This window comes from Phacochoerus africanus, chromosome 6 (assembly GCF_016906955.1).
Source record: "Phacochoerus africanus isolate WHEZ1 chromosome 6, ROS_Pafr_v1, whole genome shotgun sequence".
In the NCBI taxonomy this organism is placed as follows: Eukaryota; Metazoa; Chordata; class Mammalia; order Artiodactyla; family Suidae; genus Phacochoerus; species Phacochoerus africanus.
In genome coordinates, this window is record NC_062549.1 from 110,515,000 (window position 1) to 110,541,335 (window position 26,336).

At 42.0% G+C, this 26,336-nt stretch overlaps 1 protein-coding gene across 1 annotated transcript in view; it reads right to left on the reverse strand.

Annotated features, from left to right (window-relative positions):
* Positions 1-1,805: 1,805 nt before the first annotated feature.
* AHCYL1 (adenosylhomocysteinase like 1) overlaps positions 1,806-26,336 on the reverse strand; it is a 37,861-nt gene continuing 13,330 nt past the window's right edge. The window contains 16 exon segments of the mRNA XM_047785081.1: positions 1,806-1,930; positions 3,035-3,113; positions 3,551-3,619; positions 4,021-4,119; positions 4,208-4,302; positions 4,671-4,741; positions 5,111-5,199; positions 5,986-6,049; positions 6,304-6,352; positions 6,355-6,419; positions 7,267-7,373; positions 7,955-8,049; positions 9,191-9,293; positions 10,019-10,119; positions 11,105-11,248; positions 14,197-14,308. Of these exon segments, the coding sequence (XP_047641037.1) occupies positions 1,806-1,930; positions 3,035-3,113; positions 3,551-3,619; positions 4,021-4,119; positions 4,208-4,302; positions 4,671-4,741; positions 5,111-5,199; positions 5,986-6,049; positions 6,304-6,352; positions 6,355-6,419; positions 7,267-7,373; positions 7,955-8,049; positions 9,191-9,293; positions 10,019-10,119; positions 11,105-11,248; positions 14,197-14,308 (1,467 nt within the window).

Genomic DNA, 26,336 nt, shown 5'->3' on the forward strand with positions numbered 1-26,336 from the left:
GAACCTCTCTGCGGATTCTTTCCGAACATGAGCCAGGACACTGATTACTTTTTCTATGTACAAACTGCCCTTAAGACTCAGTTCATAAACTCTCTGTGACATCTGTCAATTAAAAGTGGTACCGCTTCTGTAAAACTAATGTTGTATGGGGCCTGAAGTCCCAGACAAGTATACGGAATTAATTTCTCTCACCCTGGCCCAACTACCCATCCTCCTTCCATCCACATCTACCTCCCTTTAAATATTTTAAATTGCAGAAGCACAGCTAACCAGAAATTTGCTCTTAAAGGATAAATCCTAAAGAGAGAGCTCAGTGCCTTATACTGAGTAATGGCTCAAGAAATTTGCTTTCAGCACAAGCTGATGGGGCAGAGCTGATAAAATTTGCTGTTACGGCCCCAGTTCATTGATGCTATAAACTATGGGCTAAAACAGAGGGATTATCAGAGTTTGAGATCAGCATTTCTCTAGAGTCAACTCTGTACTTTTAGCTCCAAAGGTTCAAAAGATAAACTGATAACAACTAACCACTCAAGCAGCTCCTCTGTATTAAGACTAAACATTTTTCTTACTTATATATATATATAAAAAAAAACCCAAAACAAAAAACAAAAGAAATAAATGCTAGGGGACAAAACAGAGTAAAGTCTGGTTAAAAACCTGAAAAATGAGAGGGTCTGGTGGGAGTGGAGGAAGAGCTGTACTAAATCCAAGTGGGCCTAGTGGATCTTAACAAGCAACATTCACTAGTACGTATCTCTGAGCCAAACATACCACCTTTCCGTCGGAAACAGGGCTTGGAACACCTAGGGGAAATTAACATGCACCACCTACAACTCACCTACCTGCCTGGTAGGTACCATCCCTGCTCCTCTGAAGAAGTGAAAGAGCACTGATTTCAGCAGCTAAGAAATGGGCTCTTTTAAGGCAATTTAGACATTGCAGATTGTTCCACATAGAAGGTACCTTAGCATTTCCTGTTAATAAGGTACCCAATTAAGACTATAAAGTCCCCAGAAACGGTAAAGAAAGAATCACCTTTCTGGGCTGGGAGAGTAAAATCTTTCTTTAGTCACTAGGGTGAGAAACCTTGAATCTCAGTTTCATCTAAAGAGTCATGAAGCAAGTTCCTTGTGGTCTGCAAGAACTTGGACAATGAGATGAAAAAACAAGAAAGAAATTACAGAAAAAAAAAATCAAGAGGAAAAGATTAAGGAGAAAATAAAAAGTTATCTTAAAAATATTTCTTTTAGAGTCGTGTGGTTCAGGTGGACTGGTCCTTGGTAATCTGGTCCGTTAGTATCTGTAAAGAAGAGATTGGGTTAGCGCTTGTGGCTTCCACCCGAGAATTCCAAGAGAAGACTCAGAAGCAGAGAACACCCTCCAGGGTCCTCCCTGCCTGGGCTGGGATTCCTGCAGTCGTTCCCCAGGGAATACTCCTCCCTGTGCTTCCACAGTTGCCAACAATGGCATCTCTAGTGTTATCTCCTGCTCCCAAATAAGGTTATCAGGTCATGGTTTTCAACCCTGACAATACATTAGAATAATTTGGGGAAGTTTTACAAGATAAACCTGGGCCCCGTTCTAGACTATCTCTATCAGGATCTCTAGGAGTGAGGCTCAAGCTCCAAAATCTTAGAAAATGCTTACCTCTTTACGTCTATTACTAGATACACAACTTCTCTGTCTACCTCGTAGTTTGGGACAGACTTCTCTGCAAAACCAGCTACAACCCTATTTAAGAAAACTGGCTAGTCTGCTTGGCTTAACACTGGAGAAAAGAGTTTTCATTTGCTTTCCCCATGTTACCTGTAATAATTGGGTTTGAATGGCCCATTTTTGTTGAGTCCCAGATATTTTGCTTGGTCATCTGTCAGCTCGGTCAGGTGGGCATCAAATGATGGCAGGTGCAAGCTGGCCACATACTCATCTAGAACAAAGCAGCAGGGAAGCAGGCTCCATTTCAAATATGGCTCTCAGGGCATAACCCGCCCCTGTTTTCACTGGAAGCTTTTTGAGAGAGAGGACAAGGGCTGGGATAACTTTTAAAGAAGCTACAATTCAGACAACAGTGTAATTTAAAAGACCCTCAAAGCCGCCTTTGACGTACTTCTCTCAGTATAGCCAGAGTGCACTCAGAAAGCCATTTGCTGAGGTAACAAGATGGGGTGACTTATACCTCCCCATTCTTCTCTGGCAAGGCTTCTGGGTTCATCTCAATGGCCAACATACCATGTACTACTTCTCACCTTCCTGCAGCAACTTCCTTTGCTGGATCAGAGTCAATGATGAATCGAAGTGGACATCAGTTAGCTCAGAGAGCTGTCATCAACATTTACTTAGAACCTGTAACGGCCTCAAATCTTAGCATCATGGATTTCTAAGGCACCTGGCACAAATTATTACTTTTCTGTAGATAAGCTTTCTGGGTTTTTATCCTTATGATACAATTAACAAATAACCGCCACCCCCCCTCCCCCCAAACCAAAAAACAATCTGAGGTAAGCCGCTTGAGGGGACAAGAGCAAGACGTTTTTCAGCTTTAAGAGGCAGGGATTTGGGCTGAGGAGGTTGGCACTACTCAGAAAGGCAAATAACTAAAAATTATGCATTACGTTCACATAAACACAACACAGCTGACCCCGGAAAATGACAGGAACTGTGTATCTCACAGAAGATGGACAGTAAAACCTATAGTTTGTCCTGTTTCTCTCATTTTGGTCTCAGGCTGTATCAGTGGTTTACTAAACTTTATAAAGCTACTCAGATAAAGAGCATCTACCCTAAACCACTGTGCTAAACCACCTTTACTCATTAGCTGCACTTCTTACTATAATTCTGCAATGTACGTAGTATTATTCTCACTTTACTGAGAGAGGAACTGAGGCTCATGGAGATTAGAACTTGTCTTGAGGTCCAGAAAGTGCTAGAACAGGGGATTAGAACTCCGACTCTAAATTCCACTGCTTTTCATGATATTCATTTTACCAAACAATGTAACAGTCTGAGGATTATCAGACTGTTAGCCACTCACCCATTTTCTTAGGAAGCAAGTACACGTCTTGTTTGTATCGTCCCTCAGGCGCATTATAGAGCTCTATCAGTGCCAAAGCCTACGGTGGGGAAAGAGGGTCAGAAACCACAAAACACTTCTCAGGGCCATTTAAAATCAAACTAGATTTAACAGGGTCTTGGGGTAATCAGTGATCTGCCACAGCGACAGCACTCAGGACGTGGATTGTAATAAATGCCAGCACACATCCTAAGAGGGATTGTTGGTGCTGTTGATTGGCTGCTAATGAAAGGATAGACTAACTACAACTAAGCTGGAACACCTTATTTTCAGTTAAAACAGCCACCTTGAAGGGACACAAACACTGACTCTGCCTGGTGATTGTTCTATCCTTGAGGAGGCATTAACTCCTGACAGTCTGTGACCTGAAGAAAACAGGCTGCTAGGAACAGAGGAGGGCACACTCTCGCTGGAACTCTGATCTAGGCCCAGCTCCACTCAACTCAGGGCAGGCTGAGCCGGCATTTGGTCACATACCTGTGTCGTAGCTGTGATGGACAGAACAAAGGTGGGAACTGTGGAGCAGCTCAGATTGAGCAGACGACCCTGAGAAGTAGAAACAGAGCCCAGGGATGAGCTGTGTGATCCCTCTGTCACATCACGCGAATCAGGCAATGTAGGAAAGGCTTAACGCCCCTCTAGACTAAGTTGGTAGAAGAAGAATTAAGACTTTCAAACCAGGACTCTAGGTTTTATCGTATTTTCCACAAGTCCACCTGAGTCTCAACAAGCTGAAGAATCACTTGTGGTCAGGAAGTAGTATGTTACGTAGCAAAGAGATTTTCTGAGGGATTCTACTTTGGGAACCAGACTATGTGAGAAACATTCCTCTGTCCACAGACAAAATTCAGGGACGCACAGGTGGAGTATTCTTCCCCGCCGCCCCTCTCCCGACAGCGCTAACCACACTGTTTGGCTGCACTGCCCAAACCCTTCTGCGTCTGCACCTCTGCCAGAAGGACGACGCGCTTGCCGTCTGGCCAGATGACATGATCCACCTGAGAACGAACTCGCTCCCACGTCAGCTCCGGAGTTCGAAGGCTGGTCTGAAAGGAAGATCGCACAAAAAGGAAGAGGCTATGACAGAAGGAAGAGAAAAAAAGACCAGCAACAAAGCAATGAGAGAAGGCTCACCACATCAATTTCCGTGTTTGAGTGGCCCATATTGCATACGATACAACTGTTTTTCATGCGATCCAAATGCTCCCGTGTCACCACATTCTTATTTCCTGAAAATCAAAGAGAGTGACTGAGGAGGAAAGAGATCCCAGGGGTCAAAGGTACTGACTGGCTCTTAGTTAGAACAGGGGAGAGGTGGTCTGCTGGCACAAAAGAGCACGTACACACTGTGAGGGAAGACGTGTGAGCTCTTAGGTTCAGGTATTTGGTTTTAAGATCAAGCACAATAAAAAGTCAAGGAGGCAAAAGGCGCTTTGTTCTGGCAAATATGTTCAACTTCTGATAGCTCAGTGTAGTTCTCAGCCTGGGACCCAGAACACAGGTCTTACCTACTTTGTAGGACAGTCGATTAGACCACTTTCAAGATTTAACCCCAGAATTAACACTCCTCCATGTACACCAAAGCACTGACACTTACCCGTGCAAGTTATTACGACATCAACTTGCCGGATAACTTCATTTAGCTTTACCACTCTGAAACCATCCATGCTGGAAGAGAAGGAAGGAACGCTATAAGCAAAAGCAAGAAGGCAGTGGGATAGAAGCTGGTCACAAAATGAGGCAGGCAAAGTCCTTTGTAAAGTTAGATCCAGGGCTATCTCACTGGAATAATAAGTGACAAGCTGGGCTAAACTCTACACACTGGCCTCTTCAGGCTCCCCAAGAGTCTATCCAGGAAGGGAAAATACCAAGAAGCTGTAGGAGTGCCTGTCCTACGATTACGTGGAAGGAACAGTGCAATCCTAGGCTTCTCCGCTGAGAGATTTCTGCAAGGAATAGTTCATACAATCAATCACAAACTCTCAGAAACATAAAGTACCCGGAGTGAATCTAATGGTATTTCTGCTCTGTTCTTACCAGGCCTGCAGAGCACAGATGGGGTCAATTTCTGTGATATAGACAATTGCTCCAAGGGCCTTGAGAGCAGCACAGCAGCCCTTTCCCACCTGCAGGGAGTAAGAAATAAGTCAGGTCCGTTAAGGCATGGGTATTTGGGCAGGCAGGCTCTCTGGGAGACAGGAATTAGCCTTCCTGAAACCACCCATCATCTAGCAAGCGACTGGATGCTCCAATCCAAGCAAAAGAGAAACAGATCATAATTATGTCGTGATCCTTAGTCAGAGAAGTGATTTAGCAGACATTTCGTAGCAAGGGCTGGAGTTTGGGAAAGTAGAAGAGCTAAAGGAAATAAAAGTATCACATTAGGGAAACAAGACCAAGGAAGAACAACTGGAACCTCTAGTTTCTCATTTGAGGAAAACCTGCTGTCACTTGAGAAGCATCTAACTAACTCAAGGACAGCCTAGCAGCTTAGGGACTTCTGTGGGTCATTGTTTATGACAATAAATAAAATCCCTGTCACCTGTTTTAAAGATAATTGACTGTCCATTACTTCAGGTGCTACCCTTCACTCCACTCGAAGTCACCTGTGGGGCCAAAATGCTACATATTCACTTAAATTAAGTCTCATAAAAGGTTACTATTGTAACTGGAGGGAAATTATACCAACTTTCCATTCCATAAGAGAAAGTGGTAAAATCTGAAGACAATTCGTTCTGTACGTCTCTATTCAGAAATCTGAAGAAAGGACTTTTGCTATTATTTTGAGACACTTTATCTATGAGCATTTTTAAACTCTGCCGCAGGGACTCTACACTGACAGTACGAGTCTCCTTCACTCGACATTTGCACCAAGTCTGGGGAGAGGCAGACACCCAGGCCCAGCTACTTACCTCGCCGTAGCCACACACCACCACTTGTTTCCCACCAAACATCACATCTGTGGTCCTCTTCAGGCTGCGGAAACAGACAAGAGCTCAACTCAAACACCACGAGCTCAAACACAGTCCCTCTGAAAAGTAAGAGCGTGGGACAAGGCTCCAGAAGAACTCCAGTTGGAAGTTGGCTGGGCTCAGTATGAGACGGAACCCCTCAAACTTCTAAAGCCAAAGGAAGACCAGGGGACAAAACTGGACTGAGATCAGACCAACATTACGACCCAAACCTAATTTACTCCCTACAAATTTGAACAACTATATGTTGCAACCTACCCATCCAAAATGGATTCTCGGCAGCAGTACAAGTTATCAAACTTCTGTTGGTAACAGAATCGTTGACGTTCATGGCTGGAACACAGAGCTTCCCAGCTTTGGAGAGCTGATACAGCCTAAAAGGAGAAGAAGCCAAAAAAACAAACAAAAACCAAATTAGCTGGTAAGACAAAGGAGCTGGCAAAGGCTGCCTAATTCTCTTCAAGCTCCATGTTGCCCTCCCCAGTCTTACTTATTGTCCATGAGTATTAGTAAAAGATGCTTCTGCGTTATCCCTCCTCACTTCCTTTCATTTTCTCCTCCCCACCCCCCTTTTTATGGAAGGGAAAAAAAAAACAAAAAAAACAAACCCCTTTCAACTGAAGAAATTTACTTCTCTTCCATAAAGGGGGATACAGTTGATTAAACCAGCATTTTCTCAATTGTTAAAAAATACTCATGTCTATTTCTGATAAACAAATATTATCAATGTTTCCGATATGGTTTCATGTGGCATGTGCCGGGGTGTATGTGTTTTTGTTTGCTTAAGCATGTGCAAGGTGCCCCAAACGAGAAACACTCTCTCAGCTATCTTTTAGGTATTCCAACAATACTTTACCCAGTTTCACATTCTATAATGTGTATATAACATATGGTTTTACAATAGATTTTTTTCATATTCAAATATAAAATTAAAATACATAATTGAATACAGTTTTTCAAGATATACTCACTCCCTACCTCCCAACACTGATTGAGACTCACAGTGGAATAAATGGGAGAGAAAAATGGGTGAACGAGAATTTGAAATAATTTCCCTTTAGGGTTTCCTTGATTTTTGCAAAGGTAAAAACTCAAAAGTTTTATCTAATGACAACACTCCCATTTAGTTACAAATCTGAAACACAGCCCTACAGCCTAGGAGAGACCAGAGGAATCTGCTGCGGCAAGGACACGAGGGGCAGCTACTCCAGAATCTGTTACCTGTGAACACCAGTCACGCTCTCTTCCACAATGCCTCGGATCTTCTTAAACACGTTTGGATACTTCTTATAAACCCAGTGGGTTAAGTCTCCCCCATCATCCAGGATCTACAGAACAGCCAGAAGACTTCTATGGGCATTCAGGCTGCTAGAGCTGGGGGGAACTTTGAACCCACTTTCTGCACTAGTAAGAGAGCCCTGTTATGTTTTGGAAGAGCAATTCTCAGCGCTCCTTAGAGCAGGTTCGGACAGCGGAAACACAGTCAAATTTGTTGGTGTAAATGGTTAAAAGCGTTCCTAAGTTTGTTCTAGGCTAAAAGTGAAGAGTAGTAGGCTAATCACAGACTCATTTTTTAGTCTAGAGGACTGAAATACAGGCCCTTTGAATGCAAAAGGAGAGCTGGGGCAGGAAGGAAAGAAACCAGAATTTGATTCCAGAGAGGTACCATATCATTTTCTTCAACTGCATTCTGCTGTGTTTGAGCCACATGTGTTCAGTTGGTCTGACCCTTCCCCCGCCTCTCCATTCAGTACTCAGACCCATTCTGAAGAGCTATCAAGGTAAACATTACGGCAACAAAGTGAGTGCATAAGACCAAATATCCAAAACATATTTAGGGAACCATGCTTTGAGGGAAAAAAATGAAAGAAATCCATCGTCAAAGTGTAGGATGAATATGCATTATTACCATGTTGGCTTGCCACCCATCCATGTTCACACAGCGGTCAATACACCACCAGAAGTCATCTTCCGACTCGCCCTTCCAAGCAAACACGGCAACTCCTGTGGTACAGATGGAAAGAGATCAGCTGATTCCTCCTTTGAAGAGTGTCCTATACCAATATCACTGTCTGAGATCAGACGAAGAGAAAAAGGCTGTAGAAATTACCCTGGAAAGGAAACAACTGATGAAGGGCAAAAAGTTAAAAGAGCATCTTTAGTTCAGAAATTAGTTAAGAATTTTAGGGATTTTTGTTTTTTAAAGTAGTTTAGAACCTTAAAATGTAATTCTCTTTGGCCAATTTTATACCTGAAACTCTATCTTAAGGAGATAAAGTGGGAATCACCACAAAGTTGTTCATTACAACATTACTTATATTAGCAAGTACCCTACAGTTTCAACAGTAGGACAACAGTGAAGTGGAATCACACGGCCATAAATGATGTTGCCGAGGTCTGCAGTGACATGGAACTACTTCTGAAAATGTTCTATTAGGTTATACAACTACATATATTACTGAGATTTGTTTCATCTCTGTAAAAAGTAAATAGAAGAAAGGAAAAATATGTCAAATATTATCTCTGTGTAGCAGGATTACGGGGTTTTTTGGGGATCCTCTTACATTTTCTGCAATAAACATCAGAAAAGAGTAAATAAGAAAAACAAAAGTATTATAGAGTTGCTTTCTGAGGATCATAGGAAAACGGGAGAACCTTAAAGAAACTTCCTAGTGATTTTCCTTTGAACATTTGAATAATAAAAACTGTTTTATGTTTAATTGAACCCGTAAGTAGTTCATATATTTTTAATGCAGTACTGAATACCAAATTTTATAATGAATGAGCAAACAGAAGATACTTCTTGTGTTCTCTCAAAAGTGATGAGATTTTTGTGAAAAGACACCAACTGAGCGTACACTTACATAACTCACACAGCTTAAAGTTCTTTCTCATTCATTTAACATTAGAATTGGGCATTTTCCCATGTATCAGATTCTTTTCAAAGATCATTTTAAATGACTATATAATCTTCCATTATGGATATAGACCTTTATTATCCATTTCCTTCCTGTTGACATTTTTATCATCCTCCACATTTTATAGCCCCTAGACATATATGACACTGTGAAGATAATCTTGGTATGTAAAAATTATGTTTAGATAATAATTCTGAGGCAAAATTGGTGAAATAAACTGAACTTACCAGCCTCAGCCAGTGCTGCAGCCACTTCATTCTGAGTGGAGTAGATGTTGCAAGCAGACCAGCGGCACTGAGCCCCCAGGGCACAGAGTGTCTCAATCAACACCTATGTAGTGGTATAGGAGGACAGGGTGAGAAAGAGAAGGGCCAGAGAAGAGTTGTAATTGAGAGACTAATACCCAGCAACTCGGCAGCAACACAAGTTGCTACACTGGAAGTTACAAAAGGGTATAACCCACTAGTTAGCACAGTGGAATCTAACTTTACCCAAAAGATGTGACCCCCAAAGTCTTAATAACACTTTTTTTTTTGTCTTTTTGTTGTTGTTATTATTGTTGTTGTTGCTATTTCTTGGGCCGCTCCCTCGGCATATGGAGGTTCCCAGGCTAGGGGTCGAATCGGAGCTGTAGCCACTGGCCTACGCCAGAGCCACAGCAACGCGGGATCCGAGCCACGTCTGCAACCTACACCACAGCTCACGGCAACGCCGGATCGTTAACCCACTGAGCAAGGGCAGGGACCGAACCCACAACCTCATGGTTCCTAGTCGGATTCGTTAACCACTGCGCCACGACGGGAACTCCTTAATAACATTTTTATAACAATCATATTTTTGCAAATCTCCCTAAGGTTTGTTAAAAGGTTACACCTATACAAACAAAGTAGAAAACCTCAGTACTGTGTAATTGAGAGGTTCTCTCTAGTAGTTAGCATTTGGAGGTTAGGTAAATAGGGAAGCAAAAACAAGTTAGAAGAAAGAAAAAAGAAAAAAGAAAAGGTCCCTCTTCCTTGCCAATCAGAAGTCCATCACTTTTCTCCCAATAAACTCACCGCTGTCTGGGCTGTGATGTGTGTACAGCCCACTATTTTAGCACCAGCCAAGGGCTTCTCCCCCTGAGCACGTTTCCTGAGTGAAATCAGAGCAGACATGTCTGTGAAAGAACAGAGGATTTGAGCTAGGTCTGCACTAGCAATATCATTAATTCCTGCCCCAGCAACATCTAGGGCTGGTCTGGATCTGTTGAGATACGGTAGAAAAACTCTAAGCACATTTATTTGATGCCTGGTAGCTTCAACTGCCGAACAGTGGGGAGTTGTCATCTAAGCACCTGAAATTTCTCTCATCCTCACTATTCTAGCCTTATATGTAGAGGGCTTATATGGAGTCAAATTCTCAGGTGATCACAATGGAGGGTGAGAGTTACTCTTCATTTGGCTAATGGACTCCCACGTATTACAATCTTCAGAGCAGGAGCAGAGACTTTACTTCAGCAGAAACCACTTGCTTCTGTTTTTCCACGCTCTCTAATCCTATTCTGTCAGTCTGTCTGATTTCTATACGTCCTGCAGTAGAGAAGGTGCCTTCAGTGTGAAAGCGACAAAAGAGTAAAGAGACCTTATTGGGACGGGGGCTGGGTAAAGAAATCAAGATTTAACTGTCAATCATTTTCACTCTTGCTCCAGCAGAGGGTGCTCAGGATCAAAGACCAAATAAGACCCTAGGTCATCACTTCCTTAGCTGAAAACCCTCCCCAGTTTGCTGCTTCTGGGAAATCTGGGTCTCTACCATTGGCAGCTATGGCAAGATCCTGCAGAACTAACCACCATGTGGCATCTAGGACTTGCTGACTCCGCAAGTAGATCTGTGAATATGGAGTCGGGGGAAAGGAAAAGAGAAACTACTCTGTGTAATTATTATACGCCGAGAACGGGAAGCAGGGAGAACAAGAATAAGAACAGGAACAAGAACAAGAATCCTGAGGCTCAAGCTCCATACAGGGAGAGCTGTTTATATAAAAGCCCAGGATACTTTCAAACTCAAAAGTTCCCCAGGAGACTTTCAAGCCTTAAGTTTTCATGGATCCTGATGACCAGCAAGCGGGTTGCTTCTGGTCCCTACCCAGTCCCTTTCTTTACCTTGTTCTGCAATCTCAATCTCCCGGCGTCCAAATTCTGCCTGCTTGATGTTCTTCACACAGAAATTGCTGCTGCCCTTGGAGTTGGTTTGCTGCTTTTCTCGGGGGGAAACCTCATCATCAGAGCTATCTGTGTAGGATGCAGCTAGAGCCAGGAAAGAAAGAAATGAGGAAAGAAAAACTTGAATGGCCCCAACTCCACAGGGTGCAGTCCCTAAGGGACTGTCATTTAAGTTAGGTGACACTCAGTTGGAGCCACCTTTTTTTTTTTTTTTTTGTCTTTGCTATTTCTTTGGACCGCTCTTGCGGCATATGGAGGTTCCCAGGCTAGGGGTTGAATCGGAGCTGGAGCCACCGGCCTATGCCAGAGCCACAGCAACGCGGGATCCGAGCCGCGTCTGCAACCTACACCACAGCTCACGGCAACGCCGGATCGTTAACCCACTGAGCAAGGGCAGGGACCAAACCCGCAACCTCATGGTTCTTAGTCGGATTCGTTAACCACTGCGCCACGACGGGAACTCCCGGAGCCACCTTTTAAGTCACGCTCCACTCTACTCCTCCAGGGTCTTCTAAGAGATGGTATGAATGAAACTACTGTAGATCTTTCAGTGTTGTGGCCCTTTTATCCACCCTGATGACACCTTGCCATGAGTGCCTGTGATAGGGAGCTACTGATTCCAAACCTGCATCAGCTCAAGTGAATCCCTCAAAATAGGGACACTTAGTCTCAACCTGGGTTGGAACCAGACATGGCAAAAATGGAAGAGTAATTTAGGGCATATAAGGAATGCTATTTATATCAATGGTTCTCAAACTTAAAATTCTAAAGCATTCATGAGAATCACATGGAAGTTTTGTCGAGCCATAGATGGCTAGGCCGCACTGCCAGAAAGTCCCATTCAGCAGGGCTCAGGTTAGACCCAAGATTGAGCATTTCTTTTTTTTTTTTTTGTCTTTTTGTTGTTGTTGTTGCTATTTCTTTGGACCGCTCTTGCGGCATATGGAGGTTCCCAGGCTAGGGGTCGAATTGGAGCTGTAGCCACCGGCCTACGCCAGAGCCACAGCAACGCGGGATCCAAGCCACGTCTGCAACCTACACCACAGCTCACGGCAACGCCGGATCGTTAACCCACTGAGCAAGGGCAGGGACCGAACCCGCAACCTCATGGTTCCTAGTCGGATTCGTTAACCACTGCGCCATGACGGGAACTCCAAGATTGAGCATTTCTAACAAGTTCCTACGTGTTGCCGACGCTGCTGTTGAGAGGACCGTACTTTGAGAACATTAATAGAAAAGGATAAAAGCAATGAAATAATCTCATAAAATCTTATAAAGGGATTTTATACTGGTTGTGCTAAGAAACATAAAGAGAATGACACAAAAAGTGAGCAGTTCTGGTTATACTGCCGACTTTGAGAACACACAAGATATTCAACTTAAAAAAGCAGCTTCACAAAAAGTTAAAAATGTCCTTTCAGATGGATATACAGGAAAATACACAACAATCAGCCCTTACCTCTCAAATAACTTCTTTTCTAACAGAATATTTTTCTGATTGCCGTCTCTGCCAGTGTGTCAGATCTCTGGCTGACTTCTATGTACACGTCCTCTTTCTTTCCAACTACCACAAATACTCCTGAAGGTTATCGACCCCATGAGGACAATTTAACTTTATTGTCCTTTAACTTTTCAAGCTTTTAAAAATTCTCTGATAGGTCCCCATAAAACATGGTCATGAAAATCTCTGAAGACTTCCTTGGAATATTCTTGTGGTGCAGTGGGTTAAGAATCCAGTATTGTCATGGCAGTGGCTTGGGTCACTGCTGTGGGATGGGTTTGATCCCTGGCCCAGGAACTTCCACATGCCATGGATTCAGCCAAACAGAAAAACAAATAAACAAACAAACAAAACTGAGCAATTCCTTAAAGCTTTCTTCACTCATCCCAACTTTCTCTTATAACTCAATCTTTCAAAATTCTTTCTAATTAGCCTGTTTGTCACCTGTCTCACTCCAAGACACCTTTTCACTTATGATAGTGTTATATCTGGAACCTTTTCTTGCACACATGCCCACAGTGAGCCTGCATATTCATTTATTTCAGTACCTAACCCTGTATACCACCATCTGTACTTGTCTGCCTATCTTGTCTATACTGGGTTATCAGTGGCACAGGGCAGAGAATAAGTCTTTGGAAATGTTTATTTACTTTTTAAAAATACAGTCCTTGTACCTCAAAGCCCAGTCCTTAACATTAATAATACAATGCAAACAAGATTCTGGCAGAAGAAAATAAATAGCTTTTGGTACAAATCTCTTTCCTGACACTCACAGCCATCTATGACCTTGGCTAAGCCTTTTAATCTTTTAACAATGTTTCCTCAATTGAACAATGAGGGGGTTGGATTAGATGTCCAGTTTTTTCCAGTCCTCAAACTAGGATTTTATATCCTTTTACATGTTAATTTTCTAATACCCCCTTAAAGTTGAGAAGGGCACAATTCAAAGCAGAAAAAAAGGCTACTTATACAGGGTTAGGGTACGAGAGAAGAACCCAAAGCAAACAGCTGAGCCACACTACTTTGGCTTTTTCCCACTCCAGAGGAGGATATTTCAATGTAAAGTTAACCTAGTAAATAAAAAGAGCCCAAAGCAAGAAAGAAAAATAGGTGACAGGGTCTATCTTAAACAAACAGATCAGAAATTATGATTCCAAAGTACACCCCTTTTCCAAGGCCAGTTCTGTCAGCCAAAATACCACTGATTCTCTCTCTTGGCAATGTGGGTGGATAAACGTGGGAATGGGTCCTGGCCCAGCACTACCAACCAGGCACCAGCCACAGTCCGCCCACAGAGACCATCGGGGAGGGAAGTTCCAAGATGACAAAAGCTTCTCCAGCTACAAGCCCGACTGGGAACATTCCCATTGCCCAACCGCTAGTTAGGAGCTTTCAGCACAAATACTTGAGGTAGTCCTGACTTGAGGTATTTTCAGATGCTAGCTGAGTGAAGAGAACTGGGTAGAGAACTAGCTCAAGGCTCTGGAACAAGGAAGAGAGGCCAGAGAGAGAACATGAAGTTCACACCTACCTGAACTGTAGCTGTCAGTGGAGGACTGAGAGATAGAGCGAGACAAAGATCGTCGGCCAGTCTTCGTGGGGAATTTGGTAAACTCCTGCATGTCATCAGCAAACTGGATTTGCTATAAGAGGAAGACAAAAAGTCGAAACTTATAACAAGAATTCTGTGAAATGTTTCCTTTTTAAAGGCCATACATTGTCTCTCCTAAAAGCTAATGTTATCATGTGGCTCCCACTAAGCCAGCAATTCTTCCACCAGAAACGAGGGCAGCAGAGGCTGTTCTGACTCCTCCCCAAATGCCAATTACCATCTCTTCCCAACAGTTTCAGCAGCATTTTGGGGGGAAAGCAGGGAGGAGAGAGAGAGAAAGCTTAAGACCCAACTTCGTTTAGCATTTGTCTAGTTTCACAGGCCTTCTTTCCCACATTCCATCAAGTATTCTTTCCTCTCATAACCTTGACACATGAACGTAAACTCTCCATCCTTCCTCCCAACTCCATCAAAAAGAAGGCATAATCTCTGAGTGGTTCTGCTTGTTTCTTCCTTTATTTCGGAATATTCTCTTGTAGCACATTCTTATCCTGAAGTTAGCAATGGTCTTGTTTTTTGAAAGAATTATAAAGAGATGCCTTACATGGTGCTGGGCACTGGGGTGTCAACAGAGTGCAACCATATATCTATCCTTCACGAAGCCAATGGGATAGCGCCAGAATTTTCTATACCCAGTAAAACACCAGAATATTCTAATAAAAAATTTAAAAATACACATACCATAGTAAATTCCAACTAACTAGGACTAATTTGAAGGGAAGGAAAAAATAATGACTTGGCTAAACTCTGTATTAAAAATTTTCTTAAATGAAATAAAACAGAACTAGGTAACTGTTGAAAGATACTCAGAAGACTGGCTTTAATAAATAGCAAATAGCTTACAAGTAAAATTATTATTATTTCCTTTTTTGGCTGTCCCAAGGCATATGGAGTTCCTCGGCCAGAGGTCAGGTCTGAGCCGCAGTTTTCACCTATGCCACAGCTGCGGCAGCACCAGATTCTAACCCACTGTGCCAGGTGGGGATCAAACCTGCATCCCAGCGCTCCAGAGATGCTGCTGACCCGACTGTGCCACAGCAGGAGCTCCTAATTAACATTATGTATAGATAATTAGTGCTTCTTTCTAAAGTGGAGGAAAACATTTTTGTCTGTTGAGTGGTTTAAATCTTCTTCCTCAACTCCTGTTTAAACCTGAAAAATCCTTTCTTTGAAATATAAAATAAACCTCAACCTCCCCTGAAAAACAGAGTGGTTTGAGAATCTGAATCGAGCTTCTCCTCACAATCTGACTAAATCTGAAATGGAGAATCCGTTAAGTTTTTAGCAAAATTTCTCTAGAAATATAAGCTAAAACTGATGAAGATCCACTCACTGTGATGGTTATAGGCATTTTGACCCCAGAAACAGTAAACTTGCATTAGTTACAGCTATAAAGCACTCCTTGCCTCTGTTACGTGTACCCTCAAGCTAGGGCAGCATCTGCTGGCGGCACAAGCCTCAGGCTTAAATGTGCAGCCTAGGCACAGGTAGCTAATATGACCCAGGCAATTACTGAGTTAACAAGACTCTAAAGGCAGTGACGCAGTAAAGGGAACACACTTGGGGTTTTACACCAACAGTCAGAGCAGAGATACTACTCTTGGGCAGCAGGCCCAAAAGAAACATTTCAGTGTACTTCCTTTTTTATTTTTATTTATTTATTTTAACGGCTGCTTCTGCGGCATATGGAAGTTCTGGTCAAACTGGAGCTGCTGTGGCAGGCCTACGCTATAGCTACAGCCAGCACCAGATCTGAGCCACAGCAGGAGGCAAGGACCTATCCTTAACCTGCTGAGGGAGGCTAGGGATCGAACCTGCATCCTCACGGAGATTATGTCTGGTTCTTAACGCCTGTGCTTCCATTTTAAACCTACCCTGGCTCGATATTCAACTGGGCAGTTTTTCTTTAGTTTACTTTGTGAAACAGAGAGGAGGCAGAGCCCACAGCCAATTTTATTAAGACTAAGGACAAATCCTAAAGGCATGGAAGGGAAAGGGAGCGCCATATCCTGGCATCTAGACCAGGGCCTTGCACATATAAAGGGTTCAATAGTTACCTACAGAATGAATGAACCTTTCAAATGTTTTTCTTCAAGATCAAATTTCAAAAACAAGTAAGCAGATAATAAAGACTCAAGCTAAACCACATATTCAGCACCAGAACTTGATTAACAAGTATCTTCATATGTCCGAAGCAGCTTTTTTAGTTTAGGTGCTAAAACTCTAACTCTGAGTAGCTTAAATGTCAAAAATACAACTGCTTTTCAAACCAAAACCAAACCAAACCACTTACTGAGGTAGCCACAGGTCAGTATCTGCCCTTCTAGATAGGATTTCCCACTGTTCACATGACTTCTGCAGTCAGCAAAGCTAGTTTTACTGAAAGGATTAATCCAGGACCAAGGTAATGACTTTCAACCTAATATGCAGTTATTTTTGTGGCAGAAAAAATACGCAGTTGAGAGACCATCAACACCTTTTTACACTCTCCGGAGGCTGCCCTTCCTCCATCAGCCTCTTTGCTCCTGGCAGAGGCAGCTTATTCTGAAGCTGCTCTCCTTTAATGGCTTTTATGATTCCCTCCCCTGTTCCTCTTTTTCCAAACGGTTCTGAGTATATTCCCAGTCACCACCCACCTGGGGGTGGAAGGATCGGGGAGGGAACTGCAATAACATTTGCACTTTTTAAAATAAAAAATATAGACAGGCTGCTTCATCAAGACAGAAATGTATTTCATGCAACCTAAGAACAATAGTCATAATCCCACCTTGTATTAATACAGCTCATCAGTAGCCTAAAGCTTAGCAAAATCTTTCCCATCTAAAAATATGAGACTGTTGCCAGCAGCTTACTAACCACTGCAGTACCTAATCTCTCAAATAAGGAATATGGTCTATATTTGAAGTGGGCAGAAAGTTAACTCAGGCCGTGACACGAATGGGTTGCTGTCTATTCTTGCAGGATATTGATAATTTCAATGCTTATAAATAAGATGATCTAGTCTTACAAAGATGCATGATAACCTTGTCTTCTCTCCCACTCCAAACTACTGGAGGAGAACCTGTATCAATGACTGCTGCTGAGAAATGTGGCTTCTCTACCGGTCTCCACCAGGCCTGAAAGTTCCACTGGCTGTCCTCAGAGCTGGTAGCTCTCTGTCTTGTCCTTGAAGTACCTCCTGGACTGCTGTTCACCTTCACATTGTAAATAAAGGCAGTGTTGCCAAAAGCAATTTATAGATATCCACAAATGCTCTCTCTCCAGTGAAACCAGATCTCAGTAATAGCCTTCTAATTGGGTTGTACTCACTACACTTAAGCTAAACATGGTCATTCAGATGAAAACAAAATACAGAGAATGACTACAAAGTTGCTCTGTTTACATTACTTCCTATTTATCATGGTTTCTTCCAGTCATTATTAAGTGTTTTTAGAATTTTTGGGGGGTCTTTTTTTTTCATTATGAAATCTTAATTGGTATGCTTTCATGTTTCTTCAAGTCTAGATCTCTAAGGAATGGCAGGTCTAAATATGACGTAGGATGGGAATGAGGGGGACAGAAAAGACGCTAAGATAGCTGAGATCCTAAATGGATCAGAAGATCAAAAAGTCCTAGGTTAAAGAACTATTCTGTGTTTGGATACTCACCACTCCATAAACAGCCTTATCCACAACAAGTACACCAGTGTTCTATTCTTGAACAACTATCAATCACATCTGAGAAAGGCTAGAAGGTCAGATTGACCCATTCTCCAAATAGCACAACCAAATTGAGAAGTCAGTACTTGCTTTGCCTTAATAACTAAAAACATCAGGCCAACTTTACATGGTAACTATTTTAGAACACCGTTCTATTTTTTCTTTTATTTCTGGGGCCACCCTGCAGCATATGGAGTTCCCAGTCCAGGGATCAGATCCGAGCCACAGACCTGACCTAAGCCGCAGTTGCAGCAACAGTGGATCCTTAACCCACTGTGCCAAACTGGGGATCAAACCTGTGTCCCAGTGCTCCCAAGACACCACCGATCCTGTTATGCCACAGCAGGAACTCTTAGAACACCTTTTTAGGCAGCTTAGTGGGCACAAAGTTGACTCTTCTATGTGATACTGAAAATGGTAAAGAAAAGCCCTACTGAAGAAACAATCTGGGGTACAGTACATCCACCACCTAGTGGTAAGTCTAGTGACAACTGAAAGAACTGCTCTACAGAACTTTGCAAGAACAAGGAATCACAGGCACTCAAAAACAATTATGACTTCAGAGAAGAAAAACAGTTGTATACTACTTGATCCTAATTGATATTTTTACCATCAGAAGCTGAGAAGTTTACTTCCACAAACACGATCTATTTTCTCAGAAGTTAAATAACTGAGTTACACTTCCTTCTCAGGTCCCACCCACTTCTGCCTGCTAGCTCCTAAATCAGGGAATTAAAAGGCACCAGAACTCCACTATGACACTGTGGCTAATGGATGGTGATCAGGATATACTCAGAGTGTTTTATTCTTCTACTCAACATATCTGGTTGGCACCAACTAAGTACTCACTGCTACTCCAGGGAGGATCTATGAAAGGAAATACGGTCCCTTACTCTCTGTAGATGTGTTTTTGACTCGTGGTGTAATGGCAACACGCATGGCTTTGTCACAGAATTTTACTGCTTCTTTAGGAACATGCTAGATCACTGTAGCCTTCATAGCCTTATCTGGATTTAACTTAGGCCTCCAGAAATCAGAAGTTAGGCTAGACATCTAATTAAACCTGTTATTTCACATGCCTATCTAAAAGTTTTTAATTTCCTCAGAAAGGTTTTCTCCTAAGGGTGAAGAACTAGCTCAAAGGTAAACAGCAATTATTAGGGAAACAAATCATTAAGAAAGCGTAGCTTGGAAGTGCGTGGAGGGATCGGTGTCCCTTACTACTGAGGATTAGCTGAAGGGCCAATATCCCGGTTCTGGTACACTATTGATTTTCTGAGATAGTCTCGAATTTATATAATGCCCCACTGTCTACAGCACATTGTATGTGCAATCTTTTCTTTTTAGAAATTATGGTCAGTACATCTCTTAGATAACACTTAGCAATGGAACAAAAGAGTGACTATTGGAAGTTAGAAATTTTCACAAAGTCTATTATTATTGAGCAGTGTGCTAGAACACCTTCCAGATTCCTACCACATCTTTTCTAATCCCTCCTTCACACATCTTCTGGCTAGTCTTTCTTCTACAGATTCTACTCTCACCTGCTCCTTCTTCGGAGGAAAAGCAGAGAATATGGCTGTCAGTATAAAAAGGTCCAAGACCTTTTCTTGATACTTACCACTGATCAGTCTGATTCCCATTTCGGACGAGTCCAAAGAAAGTTATCAATAAACACCAGCTTCCTGGCACAAGAACTGTATTAGTCTGAACATCTTTCAGACTGTCAATTAGGCAAAAGAAACTTCCCAAAGATGAAGGGCATCCCCTGCCCAATGCGCTGCCCTCAGGTGTCTTCTGCCCACCAGAAAACAATGGATCTCAAAGGACTCAATCTCAGGCAACAAAGTTGAATCCCAAGCCACCCCCAGTCACTTCTCCCATTCCCTGGTGCAGAAACCAGGCTTCTGAGACTCAGGTTCTGGCTGCTCCCTGTCCTCCTTCCCTGTCTCAAGTTTCTAAAGTTCTCAGTTTCCCCAGATGGGGCCTGAGTTTCTGGAGGGAGGGGGTGGGCAAGCTGACTAATCACACAGCGCACATCTCCCTCCCCCACTCCACTCGGCTCTGTGTCTCAGGAGTAACAGGATATAACACACACACACACATGCTGCTAGAATCCAATTCCACAGTCGGAAGCAGCATTCCTTTCAAAATGGGACTCAACCTGACCTTTCTTCAATGCTGGTGGGAGCAGTGGGTGAGGCAACACCAGGGCCCACACTGCTGAGCCACTTAAATGATAAGGAAGGGTCAGAATGCTTGAAAAACTTCCGCCAAGTCCTCATCAGGTCCTCCCCCTCTTTTCACAGCAGACAGCACACTTCACTGGCTTTCTATCATCTCCTAATATGCTCTAGTGAAAATGAGTGATCTAGGCCTCCAACTGCCAACTAGAGGTAAAATCAAGAGGTTTAAAAAATGGCAACAAGTAGGAGGAAAGGCTTCCTAATCTTTCAAAAACCGCAAATTACAACAGAACATAACATGCATCCGGACCATGTTTCAATGCCTATTTAGCTATCTACCTGTCCAACTGCCTGGCCCATCCCTACTTTCCTCATCCTCACAGTCCTTCTACCAATATTATTCGAAAATGTGCCAGTTATTCTTTTTCTCCTGACACTGAATTTGTATTAACTCTAGGTTAATTTGTGGTTGTTGTTGCACAAGTGGCTGAAGAAATCTAGGTTCCTGGAACATACCCAGTATTTTACTGATATACTGATGTCCCCACCACTGCACCCCCACCCAGCACTGCGGTTGAATTTTCTGCTTATTTTTCCAATTTTGTTGGGATCATATTCAACATGCAAAAAATTTAAAAGAATGACATAGTGAACATGTGTATACCCTCCACCTAGACTGGCGCTTTCCATTTGCCATATTAGGCTTCTTTCTCTCTATACACAGGCATATGCTTTCAAATGGTCCTGTCTCCACCACTAAAAAGGTTGCAACTACAGATTCTTCAGAATGCATCTTTTATATCACCAAATAGCCAGTCTGTATTCAAATTTATTTAATTTTCTCAAGAATATCGTTCATAGTTTTAAACCCAACTCTTTCAACCCAGGATGGAATTAAGGTTCATTAAGTGCATTTGGCTGTTGGGATCCTTTGCTCTCTGCTAATTTAGAACAGTCCTCTTGCTGCTTCTTCCCCCTGTGATACAGACCTTCTCTCCCAGAGTTTGAGCCAGCTGCCTTATAAAATCTCCCATATTTCAAAATTTTCAGCTTGTTTCCTTCCTGTGAACTGGAAACTCAGTTTTGAAGTCTGATTAGAAAGAGGTTAAAATTTAGCAAGAATGTTTCATAGCTGATGCTATATACTTTACTCTGGATCATATCAGGAGGCACATAATTTTAGATTGTTCTACTATTAGGGACACTAAACTGAAGCCTTGGTTAAAGTGATAACACCAGTCTTTGAAAGGAATATTTCCTCCTTTGCAAGTAAAGGTTAATTTATGGGGTGATCCCTGTCAGCTGTGAATGTCCTGTCCCCTCGTGACTTTACCATCTGTTCATAATCCTTGCCTGAGCCAATTATATTGGGGAGGGAGGGTTTACAGAATCATGATTCCTGTCATTCCTCCACATACATGAGCTGGCATTCTTTTGTAAAGAAAAGCTTTTCTTCTTTCCCTGACTCTGTTTTCTTCTTCACTTGTCATTTCATATTTTAATTTATCCAATATGTTATTCAATTACATGAGTGCACTGAATACTCCAATTGCCCCAATCTAGGCCAGTGGGAACTTCCTTCAAGCTGACTGTTTTGTTCTTTTGACACGATTCCATTTAAATGCTTCCTTTCTTTCTGAAATAAGAAAACATACCAGGCTCATCTTGTTCTTTTTCTGCTTCAGACCTAGAATCAGTCATTTTTCAAGAAGTCCTGATTTCATTCAGTGGGGAAAGATATTTACAAACAAAAATCTGAGTATAAGGTCTGCCTGTTGCTATAAGAGGTGTCAGTACTTCTAGATTCTTTCAGTAGAGAGAGAAATCTTTTTACTTATGAGTTCATATTGATCTTTCTATTTTTTGTTTGTTTGTTTGTTTTTAGGGCTGCACCCATAGCCTGTGGAGGTTCCCAGGCTAGGGGTCAAATCAGAGCTGTAGCCACTGGCCTACACCACAGTCACAGCAACTTGGGATCCAAGCTGAATCTGTGACCTACACCACAGCTCCCAGCAAGGCTGGATCCTTAACCCACTGAGCAAGGCCAGGGATCGAACCTACGTGCTCAAGGATACGAGTCAGATTCGTTACCACTGAGCCATGACGGGAACCCTGATATTTCTATTTAACATTCCCATTTTTTTAACTTTTAATTTTCCTATTTGAATCTCTTTTCTCTTATGGTGACAATCTTGTTCTCTAATAGCAATAATATATTTACTTATTTGCTTTAGTCTATACAAAATAATTTCAAAATTTTAAGACTAATATTACAGGAATCCACACAGTGAAGTGTCACTATTTCATTGAAGTTCTTGTTGTCCTTAGAATATATTTGACAAAGAATGTAGAGTCAAGCTACTGTTTTATGGGGGGCTGTGTAATCTTCCCGATATGTTGTTAGGTTCATTTATTTCTGTTTACTGCAACTTTAAGGTTTCCCTCTTCTTAATTTCATTTTTTGCATATAAAATACCTCTCAAAAGTTTAAAAAGTATACTCAGAGAAGCCTCACTTCCCTTGCTATCCCCCCAACTCTGTTCCACTCTCCCCAGTTTTCACTGGTTTCTGGTTTATCCTTATGTTCATTTTTGGAGGTAGAAAGCAAGAATATACTATAGCCTTATTTTCCTTCTCTTTCTTCCTCAAAAAGGAGCACGCTAAAATATTCTGCACCTTGTTTTTTGTTCACTTGAAAATCACTTTGTATTGGTTCACAGAGTACAAGAATCAACAATTCTTCAATGCTGGGAAAGACCAAATTAGGTATTACTGCTCATTTATATGTTTGTAATAAAAAGTCATTAGCTTTAATTTGCAGTCCTCTTTAGAACCCACGTTGATTTTAAATGACGCTTATAAGATGCTGAACTGGCAAATCTCACTGCAACGTATGCTGGGATGTTAAAATGCAAACTTGTCAACTACTTACAAATTAGGCAAATCTGTATTCTTCAAACAAATTTCTATAAGAAAAGTTAGTCCTGGAAGCAAGCAATCAGTGGACAAGCTCTAGAATAAAGACGGAGTCTGAGCATTCTGGAAGGTGGCCACATAGACTGAGTGGCCATCTGTGTAATTCTTTTTTTGTCTTTTGTCTTTTTAGGGCTGTACCCATGGCATATGGGGGTTCCCAGGCTAGGGGTCCAATCGGAGCTATAGCTGCTGGCCTACACGAGAGCCACAGCAATGCCAGATCTGAGCCACGTCTGCAACCTATACCACAGTTCACAGCAACACCGGATCCTTAACCAAGTGAGTGAGGCCAGGGATCGAACCTGCAACCTCATGGTTACTAGTCGGGTTCATTAACCACTGAGCCACTACAGGAACTCCACCATCTGTGTAATTCTTTAGACAAGAATTACAGGTTAGAACAAGACTGGAGTTGTTATAACAACAATTCTTCCTTCCTTGATCAGGAAGTCTAGCTTAAGTAAAGTTGAAAGCCAATTACATCTTAAAAAATTCAAACCCTCTTCATATATTCACTTGAGTGAGTGAATCCCACCTGAAACATGGCAGAAGAAATACAAGTAGCCCCCAATAAGCAGCAGCCGAGTCTATGAGGGTCAGCTTTCAAAACCTGAGACTCAACAAGGTTAATGAGATATTTTTGAAGTCACCATACACTGTTTCTCATCAAGCCTAGGCTCAAGAAAAAAGCCATCAAAACTCAATATTAAATAACAGAATCTGACTTTAAAGACTTATTGTTAAATAGGAGTTATGTAATAACAGGTATTGTTTCCAAAGGTGAGTAGGTCAACAGGACATTTCAGGATCCATTCTGTAGTTAGACTGGATATTTTCAAGTTCAAAGGACAAGGTGAAATCACTTTAAAGATCAGCTGCAGCAAGCTTTAGTTTCCAAAGCTCTTAAACACAAAACACAAAATATTAAGCTTTTAGAAGGAGAGACTAGAGATATAATACAAGAATCTCACAAAGATAAACAGTCACATCAAAAAATACAATTGTATTTTTCATTCTAAAGAGGCAGTATTTATCATCCTTCTTGACTTTCTAACTTGAGATGTTTAATTTTTTTTTCTCTCATCTTTAGGGCCACAATCATGGTACATGGAGGTTGCCAGGCTAGGGGTTGAATCAGAGCTGCAGCTGCCGTCCTACACCACAGCCACAGCAACACACCGAGCCACTACTGCAACCTAAACCACAGTTCACAGCAATGCCAGATCCTTAACCCACTGAGCAAGGCCAGGGATTGAACCCACATCCTCATGTATCCTAGTGGGTTTGTTAACCACTGAGCCATGAAGGGAACTCCTATGTTTAGTTTTGAACAAAAGGCTCAGTATAAAAATCATGACCTTAGCCTATAAGAAACAAGCGGTTGACAGAAACTGTAGGCTGCAACTTTCCTAGAGCTACTGAAAAATAAGAAGCTCCCTGCTGCTCCAGAATGAATACAGCATAATCCCCCACTCTCTCTGCCTCCCAGACCAGAATACTAAAGTTTGGGTTTTCCTAACCATTGACTTTAAGATTAGCCATTTTCTAATGAGTAAAGTGGACAGATGCCTGCAGAAGGGTCAGGATCTCTGGCTTTTGGTTGTATAGTAAACCACAATCAGCTTTTGTGTAAGATAAATTAGCAAATTTTACCAATAACACTGCTAGGATATCACTGATCTAAATGTTTTTCAAACTGCTTTTGTTTAAACTTTGGCATACAAAGAATAAGTGAAACCACCCAAGAACGTTCAATCAGGATTTTACTAAAACTGATTAGAAGCTTGAAATAAACACTAGTATGGTGAAAACCAAGGTCCTGAATGCCTAGATGTCTACGACTTTCTACTTTAGGCACTCTGCTTCAGTATTAGTGGCTTGTAGCTAAGATTTTCTTAGAGAGGATTTATATTTTCAAAACATTTTGGAATCCTTTGACCACTGCATCTATCCTTCATAGATGAAAAAACAGAACAGGTGGGGGTCTGTGATGTGCTCAAGGCAATTTGCTCCAATGCTGAGATTTAAAAAGAAAAAAAAAAATCCCCTACAAGAACGGTACTATTATAACTTCTTTTGGAACAGGCTGGGAGAAAGAGCCGCTTCCTCTTTTATTTTCAAGGGTTAGTTTACAGAACAGTCCACTATTGAGCTAAAGCTTTCTGAACTTATAGACTGAACACTGGTAAGCTTTGGGGAGAGAAAAGAATTCTCAGTTCCCAAATCCAGATGCAAACCATAACTTCTCCCAAAATCAATTTGGGTTTTGAAACTGAGAATTCCACACACACACACACACACACACACACACACACACACTTTTTGGCCATGCCCACAGCATGTGGAAGTTCCCAGGCCAGAGACTGACCCTGTGCCACAGCAGTGACCACAATGAATCCTTTAACTGCTAGACTACCAGGTAACCCAGTAATATTTTAAAGTTGCTAATGAACTGCCATGGAGAGATACTGCTCCTTAGACTTAGAAAAGGGTGAAGAAAATTGGCAGAGCCCAAACACTGCAGAAGCAAAAAGCTGAACTCTGGCATACATTTCCCACTGTCTCTTGTGGATGGAGTGGGGAGGAGAAGAAGGTAGGGGCATCCTACACAGGCACCCTAATCCTGACACTTTATTAGGATGAAGGAAATGACCCCAGAGTTTCCTACTGGAATCAAAAGCAATTTTAAAATTCCACCTGTATTTATACAAGGAGGTTTTCAATTTGGTGTGGTTAAAACTGATCTGGGAAGCCTGCTGGCTATTTTCATAAAAAATGACCATGCTTTAAAACATGCAACAGAGAATATATTAAAAAAAAAAAAATTTTTTTTTTGGTCTCTTTTTTTAGGGCCTCACCCATGGCATATAGAGGGTCCCAGGCTAGGGGTTGAATCGGAGCCATAGCCACTGGCCTACACCACAGCCATAGCAACACCAGATCTGAGCTGCATCTTCGACCTACCCCACAGCTCAAGGCAACGTTGGATCCTTAACCCACTGAGCGAGGCCAGAGATTGAACCTGCATCCTTATGGATACTAGTCAGATTCATTTCCACTAAGCTATGATGGGAATTCCAAATGAGCTTTTTTATGAGAGTTTATTTTTTATCCTGTGCAGAATGGTGATGAGGGAACTTCTTTTCTGTCTGTACTAACACTTAGTATAATTAGAACATTCTACAAGGTTCCTCTCCAA